This window comes from Schistocerca piceifrons, chromosome 1 (assembly GCF_021461385.2).
Source record: "Schistocerca piceifrons isolate TAMUIC-IGC-003096 chromosome 1, iqSchPice1.1, whole genome shotgun sequence".
Lineage (NCBI taxonomy): Eukaryota > Metazoa > Arthropoda > Insecta > Orthoptera > Acrididae > Schistocerca > Schistocerca piceifrons.
Window position 1 is genome coordinate 835,724,102 of NC_060138.1, and position 14,001 is coordinate 835,738,102.

General features: G+C 44.8%; 1 protein-coding gene across 1 annotated transcript in view; it reads right to left on the bottom strand.

The window, feature by feature from the left end:
* Window positions 1–13,654, bottom strand: part of LOC124775498 — a 164,612-nt gene extending 150,958 nt beyond the window's left edge. Inside the window, exons 1-3 of the mRNA XM_047250334.1 lie at window positions 13,582–13,654; window positions 10,270–10,504; window positions 3,983–4,139 (exon numbers count right to left, since the gene is read on the bottom strand). Of these exons, the coding sequence (XP_047106290.1) occupies window positions 3,983–4,139; window positions 10,270–10,504; window positions 13,582–13,654 (465 nt within the window). The remainder of the gene's footprint in view (window positions 1–3,982; window positions 4,140–10,269; window positions 10,505–13,581) is intronic.
* Window positions 13,655–14,001: the final 347 nt, after the last annotated feature.

A 14,001-nucleotide genomic window follows, 5' to 3' on the forward strand; every position in this document is an offset into this window, starting at 1 on the left:
GCGATTAGAACTGGTATGCAGGTTATTATGAGGGTCGTTCAATAAGTAATGCCCCAAATTTTTTAAAAAGTCATTAATATACATAGACAAACATCCTTGTTGATGCTTCACATTTGATGTCTGTTCTGTGCGCCGGCGAATTTCCGAATCGTTCTTGGAGATGGCAGAGCGGTAGTACAGCGTCAAATGGCGTCTACATACGGCTCACATTACAAGCGACGTGCTGTTAGTGAATTCTTGAGTGCAGAAAAAGAAATCGTGGTGAATATCCATAAACATCTGTGTGCAGTGTATGGCGATGCTGCAGTTGATAGGAGTACAGTTGGGCGATGGGGAAAGAAAGTTACAGCCTCAGGAAATGCAGAAACAGAGCTCCATGATCAGTCACGCTCGGGACTTCCTGTCACAGCCACTGCTCCAGAGATGCTGAATCGTGCCGACATTATTCGTGCCGACATTATTCATGCCCACCGGCGCATCACAACTCGACAATTGGCTGTAGAGTTGTCGGTCAGCATTGGAAGTGCGTCTACAATGATCAAGACTCGCGGATATTCAAAGAGGTGCTCACAGTGGGTTCCACGAATGCTCACAGCGGACCGCAAGATTCAAAGAAAGGCCATTTCATCTGAATTGTTGGAACGTTTTCAGAAAAACGGAGAGGCGCTTCTGTAACGGATCGTTACGGGAGACGAGAGCTGGATGCACCACTTTGCCCCGGAAACAAAAAGGCAGTCCATGGAGTGGCATCATCCTCATTCACCACAAAAGAAGAAATTCAAGTCAACCCCATCTGCCGGATTCCGGGATTGTGATGGCGTTATTCTCGTGGATGTGATGCCAAGAGGGTCAATTGTCAATTCAGAGGCATACGTGAGGACTCTGAATAAACTCAATAACCGTTCCCGATGTGTTCGATCGGACAAAAATCCAGCAGAAACCTTGCTCCAACACGATAATGCACGTCCATACTCAAGTCTGAGAACACGGGAACACATCGCCAAATTGGGTTGGACATCATTGCTTCATCATTGCCCCAGACCTGTCACCCTCGGACTTCATCTCTTTCGGCCGCTTTAAGATTCTCTACGGGGTACACGCTTTGAAGATGACGAGAATGGTTTCAGTCATGCAGTGAAAACGTCTACAGGACAAGAGCTTTTACCAGCAGGAAATACAAGCTCTTCCACAACGTTAGCGTACGGTCATAGAACGTGATGGAGACTACGTAGAAAAATAATACATGGACAAGACATGCTGATGTATATTGTCATCAAATACTGACTCTTAACAATAAATATGTTCCGAGAAAAAAATGTGGGGCGTTACTTATAGAACGACCCTCGTAGCTTATCGTCGTACGGATCGATACTAATAGATATATGGTTACGTACAAGTATAAGTACCAAGTTTTAATCACTATGATATTGTTATTTGTTTCATTTTCCATACACTGAGCCGTAGAGGATGATTCTTATTAACCACCCGAAGCGAAGAAACTGACGCTGACACGGGTAATCTAATATAAGAAACATGGGGTTGCAAATGCAGGGAAATTCCACAAAAATGGGTCAGAAATGCTGAACATGTGACGTCACCAGATGACGCACCTCGCCACCCGTGCAAAGGTTGGGTGTGAACGTGGGCGTGAAGGGTTGACGGAGCGATCCAATACTTGCATTCGAGGAAAAGGTGCAAATTTCGAACACCTTTTGTAAATGTGATCTGTCGTAAAATCAGAAGTTACAAAATTATTGTCCTCGCTGTAACCAAGTAAAATCTGTTCTTCTTTTGTGTTCCTTTTCTTTTTTTCCCTTCCTTTTTGTTTACAAATATTCTTTAGTAAAGAAAACGTGGGCCATTTATTGGTGACGACTCATTTCGGAAACTTAATTCATATACTTGTGGCGCAATACGGAAGGTTTTTGTTGCACTGTACTTTACTGTAAACCAGTGGACACCTCGAAACCGGTAAATAAAATAATGGATCTTTCCTCAATGTAAACACGTGATTGTCTAAAGCAATGAAAAAAATACTGCCTACCAGACATAAGACTCGAACACTAAAGTCGAGCACCTGGATCCAAATCCACCCCGACGTGAAAACTTGGCTGGGATGGTCAGGTGCGACAGACCAGTAGGTTCAACCAGTGCACGTGCGGAGCGGTACGTCTTCTGTTGACGTCTAATGTTAAACAATCGTCATCCACTTTTGGAATATATCTCGACATTTGCGATCCCATGTGTCTTATATTAACCGTCTTGTCTCGGCGTCATCTATGTCGCTTCGGAGGTTTTTAAACGTAAATAATCATGTTGGTTCAGACTTGGTATGTACATACACTACTGGCCATTAAAATTGCTACACCACGAAGATAACGGGTTACAGACGCGAAATTTAACCGACAGGAAGAATATGCTGTGGTATGCAAATGATTAGCTTTTCAGAACATTCACACAAGGTTGGCGCCGGTGGCGGCACCTACAACGTGTTCACATGAGGAAAGTTTCCAACCGATTTCTGATACACAAACAGCAGTTGACCGGCGTTGCCTGGTGAAACGTTGTTGTGATGCCTCGTGTAAGGAGGAGAAATGCGTACCATCACGTTTCCGACTTTGATACAGGTCGGATTGTAGCCTATCGCGATTGCGGTTTATCGTATCGCGACATTGGTGCTCGCGTTGGTCGAGATCCAATCACTGTTAGCAGAATATGGAATCAGTGGGTTCAGGAGGGTAATACGGAACGCCGTCTGGATCCCAACGGCCTCATATCACTAGCAGTCGAGATGACAGGCATCTTATCTGCATGGCTGTAACGGATCGTGCAGCCACGTATCGATCCCTGAGTCAACAGATGGGGACTTTGCAAGACAACAACCATCTGCACGAACAGTTCGACGACGTTTGCAGCAGCATGGACTATCAGCTCGGAGACCATGGCTGCGGTTACTCTTGACGCTGCATCACAGACAGGAGCGCCGGCGATGATGTACTCAACGACGAACCTGGCTGCAGGAATGGCAAAATGTCATTTTTTCGGATGAATCCAGGTTCTGTTTACAGCATCATGATGGTCGCATCTGTGTTTGGCGACATCGCGGTGAACGCACATTGGAAGCCTGTATTCGTCATCGCCATACTGGCGTATCACCCGGAGTGATGGGATGGAGTGCCATTGGTTGCACGTCTCGGTCACCTCTTGTTCGCATTGACGGCACTTTGAACAGTGGACGTTACGTTTCACATGTGTTACGACCCGTGGCTCTACCCTTCATTCGATTCCTGCGAATCCCTACATTTCAGCAGGATAATGCACGACCGCATGTTGCAGGTCCTGTACGGGCCTTTCTGGATACAGAAAATGCTCGACTGCTGCCCTAGCCAGCACATTCTCCAGATCTCTCACCAACTGAAAACGTCTGGTCAATGGTGGCCGAGCAACTGGCTCGTCACAACACGCCAGTCACTACTCTTGATGAACTGTGGTATCGTGTTGAAGCTGCATGGGCAGCTGTACCTGTACACGCCATCCAAGCTCTGTTTGACTCAATGCCCAGGCGTATCAAGGCCGTTATTACGGCCAGAGGTGGTTGTTCTGGGTACTGATTTCTCAGGATCTATGCACCCAAATTGCGTGAAAATGAAAACACATGTTAGTTCCAGTATAATATATTTGTCCAATGAATAGCCGTTTATCATCTGCATTTGTTCTTGGTGTAGCAATTTTAATGGTCAGTAGTGTATTTCTTCTTGTCCATATGCCAACATATGTCTCTTATTTTTACTAGGGCACTTGATAATGACTATTTGATCAAAAGCGGCCAATAGAAAATACTGGCCAAATGTCATAAACTCAGTGGAACCATGTCGCCTTTTGACCAATGTCTGAGGACTGCGGAAAGGAAAACTACAAGAGCGTTTGCAGGCGTGAAAGATGTGGAGTTTCTGCAAGACGGCAAGGCGTTGAGCACGGTCACCTCGAGCACGAGCTGCAGCAGGTCGGACTGGGGCAGGCTGCGGTCGCCCGCGAAGCGGCGCAGGGCCCCCAGGCGGCGCAGCGAGGCGTTCGCCACCGCCCGCAGGTAGTCGCCCACACGCTGCTGCCTCTCCTCGGACGCGTTCTCCCCGGCCAGCCTGTGCACGTCGCACCGACAACACTGACAACGTACATCGAACAAAACCAGTTATTCCCTGTATATCAACATGGACCATCTTCTGCGTATTTATTTAGAATTAGCAACATTTAAGGAAAAGTTAGCAGATGTTGCGTTTAAACTTCTATAAGACTGTTATTCTACCAGCACTATTATATGGAAGTGAAATGTGAGTGATAAACAGGAAGTAAGAAAAGCATATCCAGTGTGAGGAGGTGAAATGAAGCTAGCGTACGGCATTGATAGCCGGGAATCCCCGCCTGGGGAAGTTCGGCCGCCGAGTGGCAAGTTCTTTCAGGTGACGCCACAGTAGGCATGGTATATGTTGATGATGATGATGAAATGATGATGAGGACAACATTCAGTTCTAGAGCGGAGAAAATCTCCGACCCGGCTAGGAATCGAACCCACGCCCGCTGCATGGTAGTCAGACGTATTGACCACTCAGGTAAGGGGGCAGACAACGTAAGGAGGTGAGTTTTCTAAGAAGTGTCGGACACGGTCGATTTAACGTCGTGTGCGACCTTTAGCACTGTTCAACTGCGGGGTCCATGTGCATCAATATACACTCATATATTTTAAAGGCACTGTTTTATTCCCATGTGAGATATGAGAATAACGTCAAATAAAATTTTATTTCATCATGTTATGCCATGAGAAGTACTCACAATATGCAGTAGCTTGGGAACAATGATCCTTTCTATAACGTAAATGAATAAAATGTTTGTACCACTACATACTAAATTACGTACACACTGGCCCTGAGCAGCTGATCTGCGTGGTGTAACTCATGTTTTCAGCATACAGAAGAGAGTAAGGTCAGCACTGTGCAAGGGCTACACAACTGCTCCATGTACCGGAAAGCAGCATTGATAGTTTACCACCACTGCAGGAGCTGACTTAAACAGGCTGATTTGCTCAAATGAATTTCGGTTATCTGGCTGTTTTGCTAAGCGACCTAAGTCATTTTATATATGGAGATGGTATCTGTTCTTTCGGACATGTCCGATAGAATCGATACAATCGGTGACCATGCAGCGCTCTAGAAGGAAATGGTAATTAAATCAAGGCCCTACGCTGTTAACAGGCGATGATATACATCAACGGGAACAGTTGAAAATGTGTGCCCCCACTGGGACTCGAACCTGGGATCTCCTGCTTATATGGTAGACGCTCTAGCCCTCTGAGCCACCGAGGGCACAGAGGATAGTGCGACTGCAGGGTTTTATCCCTTGCACGCTCCCCGTGACACCCACATTCCCAACATAATGTTCACACACTACATTCGTAGTGCCCCTGCCCATTACACTCATTACTCGTGGCAGACCATCTGACAAAGTCCGAAATATCAGATACCATCTCCATATATATAGTTAAGGCTAACCGGCCATTGACCTCCTTCTTCTGTGCGGGTGCACACGCATTGCCCGAGCTCTTACGGAACTCGGTCATTTTGTCTGCACGAGCAATGAGTGTAGTGGGCAGGGGCACTATGAATGTAGTGTGTGGACATTAAGTTGTGAATGTGGGTCTCATGGGGAGCCTGCAAGGGATAAATCCCTGCAGTCGCACTATCCTCTGTGCCCTCGCTGGCTCAGAGGGCTAGAGCGTCTACCATATAAGCAGGAGATCCCAGGTTCGAGTCCCAGTGGGGGCACACATTTTCAACTGTTCCCGTTGATGTATATCAACGCCTGTCAGCAGCGTAGGGTCTTGATTTAATTATCATTTCTTTAAGTCATTTTATGCGAGGGTGTGTCAACAAATGATTTTAGGCTACTTTTGTTAACAATGTAAAACAGACAGTCTCAAACAAAAATACTGTGACCCTAGTTTAACGTACAGCAGATCCCGATGGAAATGAAGATGTAAGTAAAATATTTTGGCCGATTTGTAATACATAAAATATGGTTTAATAAATTTATAGCAACTGTATTCTCAAGAGATTCATAAACATACACAGTTAGATGCCTGACGAAAAAATTGGAACATGCAGAATACATCGCCAGATGTCAATGTAAGTTCCCGCTCGCACAGACTATCAGCGGGTACGTAAACGATTACAGCTGCAAGTCTCTGTGGCAGGTAGAATGGCCGCGAGAGTACGTTAGTGCTCCTCGTCTTTTGGCGTTGTTACTAGGCCTGGAAGGGTATATGTTCAAATGTGTGTTAAATCTTATGGGACTTAACTGCTAAGGTCACCAGTCCCTAAGCTTACACACTACTTAAATTATCCTAAGGACAAACACACACACCCATGCCCGAGGGAGGACCAGCCGCACAGTCCATGACCGCAGCGCCCAAGACCGCGCGGCTAATGCCGCGCGGCTGGAAGGGTATATAAGGAGCTTGAACGAACATTGATGTCAAAAGTTGAGTCATCACTTTGAAGGATGCGGAGATGCCGCCTAAGAAGTCTCTAAAAAAGAGTCTCCACTTCTCCAGCTCGTCGAATGGTGCAGTATCCAGGTTTGTGTGGTATTCCGATGTGGCAGTTGCCCAATGTGTCACGGCGTGAAGTCAAGCGCCGGAACGCCAATTGGAAACAACAGCGCAGTGAGGGCTGAGAAGAAGACGTCAGCCCTTTCCTAACTAAGCTCAATAGTCTTCGCATCCAGTTTTTCCGGAACCTTCCTAATAATCTTGAAGATTCGCAAATGGCCACCACATGGGGACGAATGCAGGAAATGAAATACAGTGGGGACCAGTTCGCGGGGAAGCCAAATTTTGAGTTTTCCATCACATTTTGTGCGATAGCATACTATCCCTTTATTTAAAAAACAACCTGAAACGTCCAGCTCCTGACTCAAATGTTGAATATCAGCAGTCCTGGCATCCTGATCCTGTGGAACAGAGCAGATATCTCAATCAACAAAGCACTTAAAAACTCAGGGTCCCATTCTGCCTGTAATGTGTCTTCTTCTGCTTTAAAACCCGGTTTAATGCGTCTGCTAACTGGTTCTCTCTTCTCCGTAGGTCCAGTTTAGACAGGACGAGCTAACACCCAACTTAGGTCTTGACTATCCTTTCTAATTGAAAGCTACTGTGTTCCATCTACAATAAAACAGCCAAGATCTCGAGTTCATATAGAGAGGGAATTTCAACTCGTCAGCAGACAGAACTCTAGAAACATAAGCAAGTGGCCTACTGTTTCATCGATCGTCTTGTTTCAGAACTGGAAACGTCACTCTGTAAAATGTACGCTGAAAATCGGCAATTGCGGGCGCAGGACCATTACTTAGAGTTCTTTTTAGGGCATCATAGACGACTTGTTGACTATATTCCCAAACAAAGGTTTCCCCTTTACGACTGAGTTGATTAAAGGGTGCCACACTCTGGGCAAAGCCGGAAGTAAATTTTCTAAAGACACTTACGACTCCAGTGAATCTTGGTACACCTTTCTCATTAATGGGACGAGGAAAATCATGAATAGCTTTAGTCCACTCACGATCAATCTTAATCCCTCCTGCTCAAACAAGCTGATCTGAGAAGGATGTTTCCGCCAATTCCAGATTGACCGTACTAGGTTTAACAGTAAGTCTTGCCTTCCTAAGACAAACCAATACCTAACGAAGATGTTACAGATGCTGGGTAAGAGATTCATTGTAAATCACTACATCGTCTAAATAGTTATACACACATTTATACTTGAGTATCAGAACATTATCCAGTAAACGAGACAAAATGGTAGCACCAATTGACAGTCTGAAGGGGCCACATTATATTCGAACAAATTGCACTGAAGCGCCGAAGAAAGTGGTATTCAAGTACAGAGATGTGTAAACAGTCAGAATATGGCGCTGCGGTCGGCAACGTCTATATCAGACAACAAGTGTCTGGCGCAGTTGTTAGATAGGCTACTGATGCTACAATGGCATGTTATCAAGATTTAAGTGAGTTTGAACGTGGTGTTATAGTCGGCGCACGAGCGATGGGGCACAGCATTGAGGTGGCGATGAAGGGGAATTTTCCCCTACGACCTTTCCACGAGTGTACTGTGGATATCAAGAATCTGGTAAAACATCAAATCTCCGACATCGTTGCGGCCGGATAAAGATCCTGCCAAAACGGGACCAACGACGACTGAAGAGAATCATTCAACGTCATAGAAATGCAATCCTTCCGCAAATTGCTGCAGATTTCATTGCTGGGCCATCAACAAGTGTCAGCGTGCGAACCACTCAACGAACGTCATCGATATGGACTTTCGGAGCCGAAGTCCCACTCGTGTACCCGTGGTGACTGCACGACACAAAGCTTTACACCTCGCCTGGGCCCGTCAACACCGACGTTGGACTGTTGATTACTGGAAACATGTTGCCTGTACGAGTCTCGTTTCAACTTGCATCGATCGGATGGGCGTATGGAGACAACCTCATGAATCCATGCACCTGCATGTCAGCAGAGGACTGTTCAAGTTGGTAGAGGTTCTGTAAGGGCATGGAGCGTATGCAGTTGGACTGATATGGGGCCCCTGACACGTCTAGATACGACTCTGGCAAGTGACACGCACGTAAGCATCCTGTCTGATCACCTGCATCCACTCATGTACACTGTGAATTCCGACGGACTTGGGAAATTCCACCAGGACAATGCGACACCCCACACGTCCAGAATTGCTACAGAGTGGCTCCAGAAAAACTCTTCTGAGTTTAAACACTTCCGCTGGCCAAAAGACTCCCCAGACATGAACATTATTGAGTATATCTGTGATGCCTCGTACTTTTAAGGATTTATGGACAGCCCTGCAGGATTCATGATGTCAATTCCCTCCAGCACTACTTCAGACTTTAGTCGAGTCCATGCCACGTCGTGTTGCGGCACTTCTGCGTGCTTGCGGCGGTCCTACACGATATTAGGCAAGTGTACCAGTTTCTTTGGCTCTTCAGTGTATAATCTGTACAGAAGGTAATCAGGTATTTAGATTTTCTGCTAAAGCTATATGATGGTATGCCTGATTCAAGTCGAGGACTGTAGAATAGTGGGCCCCAGGAAACCACGTGAAACATGTATGGAGGTGCAGGTCAGGCATGGGTACAACTGCAACACTAGCTTTTGATTGAGGACTTGGTTGTCAACTATTGGCCTATAGCCCCCTCCCTTGCCCTTGGGCACTACAAATATCGGAGAGGAATAGAGCAATATAGATTTCCTACTCACACCATCAGCAATGATTTTCCGCAAATCCTGCATCTTAGGGGGTGATAATCGATAAGAAGAATGTCTGACAGGAATGTTATCCGATGTGATTCCGTAGACTTTCCCTGCGTTTTATATGTTTATGCTCTCCACGGGTGCTCAGTCGTATATAATCATCTTCACTACATGATATATCGACAGTCCATCTGACCGCCATCTCCAGGTGGGATCACTGAGTACACAATCATGATGTAACTGTAAGAAAATCGAAAACGGCAGATCCTTTATATCCTGGGTCCAGGCCACTGCGCCTGCGCGAGAATCGGAAGAGATGCCCCATGTGAAGCGAAAAATTGCAGCGCCGCCGAGGTAAATGTTCCACGTGAAATGGGGACTCACTCACTATTCAATTATTAACTTGAAGTTTAATAGACGTACTTCAACAACATCAGCAGCGACAATAAATTACCTAAAGCAGATACAGCACAAAAATGGTAATAATAATAATTTTTTAAAAAATACCTGTTAATACCTGCTTAAATGAGTTTTCATGAAATGCAAAACAGCTGATTTCAGGACTAATTTATCACAGTAGGTACTGCTAAGTAAAACAGCTAAATCGCTCAATATGACATAGCAACAAAATGCCAATAACAGATTTCTAATAATTTTTTAACTTCATTAAATATAAACCATTAAATCCAAACCAATGACCTTACTGCGTACAGCTACATATGGGCAAATGTTGAATAGATAATGCTATAGCTGCTTGGTATAAGAATTAAAAAGAGCCAATATATAAATACCGACCAATAGCCCCTTACTGGTTTACGCACATTCATTACATCTGCAGAAGGCGATCTCCATGGCGTCTTAATCAGCACACCTCAAAACAAGTGCAGTCCTAAGTCGTTTAACACCGGGCGTCACTGATTCTGTATCGGCAACGAAGGTCTGCCAATTCAAATTACCTTAGGATCATTTCTCGCTGAAGTACAGATCCCTTCCATTTCAGCAGCAGGTACTCCATTCCATATGCACACGCCATGCGGCCCTTGCTTCCACGTTCACGCCGCACCGCCAGTACGAGACAAAAGGCCCAACTCACTGTAGTGCTCTCGTCATACCTCTCTCGCGGCGGCGGTCCACCTTCAAAAACACTGCTAGCCTTGGCCCCTTTCGGCAGACCAGAGAAATTCCCTATATCTATGGGCAAAGATAACCGAGCGTTAACAGATCGAGATACAGATACGCACTGCTCCGTAATGACAAATGCAAACTGGTGCTACCACTGACTGTCTGGGTCTGTTGGGCGCTGTTGGCAAGCGGGGTGCACTCACAAGGGGAGGCAACAACTTTTGGATCGCGGATTTACTTCAAACTTCGTACAGTCGTAGTACTGCACGAAGTCAACAAAATGTGTAAGCAGTAGCGCGTACTTCTCAAGCGTTATTGAGAAAATCGCAAGATAATTTCGGTCGTCAAATATATACCAGTGCTTGGCCATTTGTACCATGAAGCAGCAACAGCCGAGTGGTTAGCGTCCAAGCCCCGTAATCACTGGATGGAGTCCCCTTCGTCTGTTTTTTCTTTTTTATTTTTAACACAGTTATTTTCTTTACTATTTATATTACAATTGATATAATGGGAAAAATGCGTGTAATCGGATGAACTTTTATTAAATTTACAATGTTATTTGTCGGTCTACTAATTTTTATTATCGCAAATAATATAATATTCATAACTATCGACTAGTAAACGACCAAACGCATAAAGTGATACTGCAAATGTATGCTTGTCCGTGATTTGAGAAATCCCTTATACCTGGAAGGAGCGCGAAACGACTTGTTACCTCCAAGTTTTGACCAGCACAGACGGCTTTCGAAAGATGTACAATTAATCGTCGTTTTCGACATTACGAGTACAAGTTGCAGGATGGTATTTTGTGGAAAAACATGGAAAACGTAAAGTTAAACTGCAATAGCTGAATTGAATAAATGCTATGTTTGCGCATACGCAAGGTCTTTTGAGCTTTTCCATGGAATTACAAAACTCGTTAACATTTTCAAAAACCTCTCTTTCAGACGATAATTTGGAAGCGAACCATGCATAACGCAGTATTTCCTTAAAAATCGGTGCTGATAATTGGTTAGGCAGTATCGAGTGTATTTTAATAGCGTCTTCCGAGAAGCAACTTCTCGTTCTCTTTCGGTTAAATACGAACAGTTATGAAGACAGGGACAAGCATACATTTTCAGTATCACTTTATGCGTTTCGTCGTTTACTAGTCGATAGCTATGAATATTATATTATTTGTGATAATAAAAATTAGTAGACTGCCAAATAACATTGTAAATTTAATAAAAGTTCATCCGATTACACGTATTTTCCCCATTATATCAATTGTAATTCAAATAGTAAAGAAAATGACTGTGTTGAAAATAAAAATAAAACTGACGAAGGGAACTCGATCCAGTGATTAGGGGGCTTAAACGCCAACCCCTTTTTTTAATTTCATTTTGGTCTATATTGTTCGTTGAATTTGTTCAGGGCCGACGTCCTGTGACACCCGTCACATTGTTCGTTAATCCGTTCGCTCAGTTTTTTTATTACAAAAGGTAGCTCACGCTCTGACCGAAGACGCTGAGCTACCGTCCCGGCACCACTCGGTTGATGCCGCTCCGCTTCATAGTAAAAATGGCCATGCACAGATATACAGGGTGATTCAAAAAGAATACCACAACTTTAAAAATGTGTATTTAATGAAAGAAACATAATATAACCTTCTGTTATACATCATTGCAAAGAGTATTTAAAAAGGTTTTTTTTCACTCAAAAACAAGTTCAGAGATGTTCCTCCAGACACTCGAGCAATATCAACCCGATACTCCAACTCGTTCCACACTCTCTGTAGCGTATCAGTTTGGATAGCTGCTGTTATTTCTCGTTTCAAATCAACAATGGTGGCTGGGAGAGGTGGCCGAAACACCATATCCTTAACATACCCCCATAAGAAAAAATCGCAGGGGGTAAGATCAGGGCTTCTTGGAGGCCAGTGATGAAGTGCTCTGTCACGGGCTGCCTGGCGGCCGATCCATCGCTTCGGGTAGTTGACGTAAACTGTTTATACCAACGTTTAGTACACCACCTATCAGGAGGTTTAACACCATACTTCGTTCGAAATGCACGCTGAACAACTGTCGTCGATTCACTTCTGCCGTACTTAATAACACAAAAAGCTTTCTGTTGAGCGGTCGCCATCTTAGCATCAACTGACGCTGACGCCTAGTCAACAGCGCCTCAAGCGAACAAATGTACAACTAAATGAAACTTTATAGCTCCCTTAATTCGCCGACAGATAGTGCTTAGCTCTGCCTTTTGTCATTGCAGAGTTTTAAATTCCTAAAGTTGTGGTATTCTTTTTGAATCACCCTGTATATTTGACGACCGAAATTATCTTGCGATTCTCTTAGTAACGCTTGAGAAGTACGCGCTACTGCTTACACATTTTGTTGTCTTCATGCAATACTACGAGTGTACGAAGTTTGAAGTAAATCTGCGTGCCAAACGTTGTGGCCTCCCCTTGTCAGTCCTTGTGAGACGAATTGAGGAGCTACCTGACTTAGTAGCTGCTCCAGTCTCATAAACTGACAGCTGGGAGTGCAACGTGCTGACCACATGCCCCTCCATATCCGCATCCAGCGACACTATGGGCTGAGGATGACATCGCCATCGATTGGTACTACTGGGCCCCTCAAGGCCTCTTCGGATGGAGTTTCCCTTTTAGAATTCCTATGGCTGAGTAGTAGCGTGCTAACCGGCAATAAAAACAGAGATTTCAACTTTTTTTAAAATTATTTATCTTGCTGTTACATGCCCCCTACTGAGGGGGGGCTGCAAGCTGCTATTTGCTCTTCAGCAATTGAAATATAAAAAAAAATTACAATTATTAAACAAAAAAATTCGAAAGGTGACATAGGTAATGATGACTGTCTATATTTCCTTTTTATGTGCATGGGAACTTATGGTAACAATTGGTAGGCATTAGGATGTGGGCGCTGTCGGGGATTATATTATGCTGAAAAGGGTGTCGAATGTTTATGTGTGAAAGAACTGATATGTGAAAGTTGAGAGTTAGGATATGAATGGGGTGCAAGCTGGCCAAGGAGAAGGTGAGTTGTGGCCTTCATTCGGAATGGGGTAGTTGATAGGTTATCGTTGGAAGGCAAGATCGATCTCAGGCATGAATCCAGAGTCTGGGTGGGCAAGGCTATTGAAATTACACTGGGAAAGGAAGTGGAAGGTGCAAGTGAAGGGAAGGAGGGGCCTGTTGATGGAGCTGTGGCGGGCGGTCATGGTTCTCAAGGACCAGTGCGGCTCTCGCAGCCGAGCGCAGCAAAAGTGCAGTGTGTGGTCTCCGCCGTCAGCGAGGGACCGCGCGCGTTGTTTACTTTCTTCGGCCGACACTAACATGACGCCGTAGCGCTACAAGACCATGGCAAACCAATACAGAATATCAATCTTGAAATTCACATTTCGGAACGACTTTACCCGACCAAAGGCGCTCGAAGTCGAACGCTTTTTAAAAGAGGAAGCCAAGGTCCCTGCTGCCGAGATTGTGGGCATTCACTTTTCGATCGTCAGTAGCACGGTCTATGTAAAGCTCATAAACGAAACTACATGCGACAAGGTGCTTCGTGAGA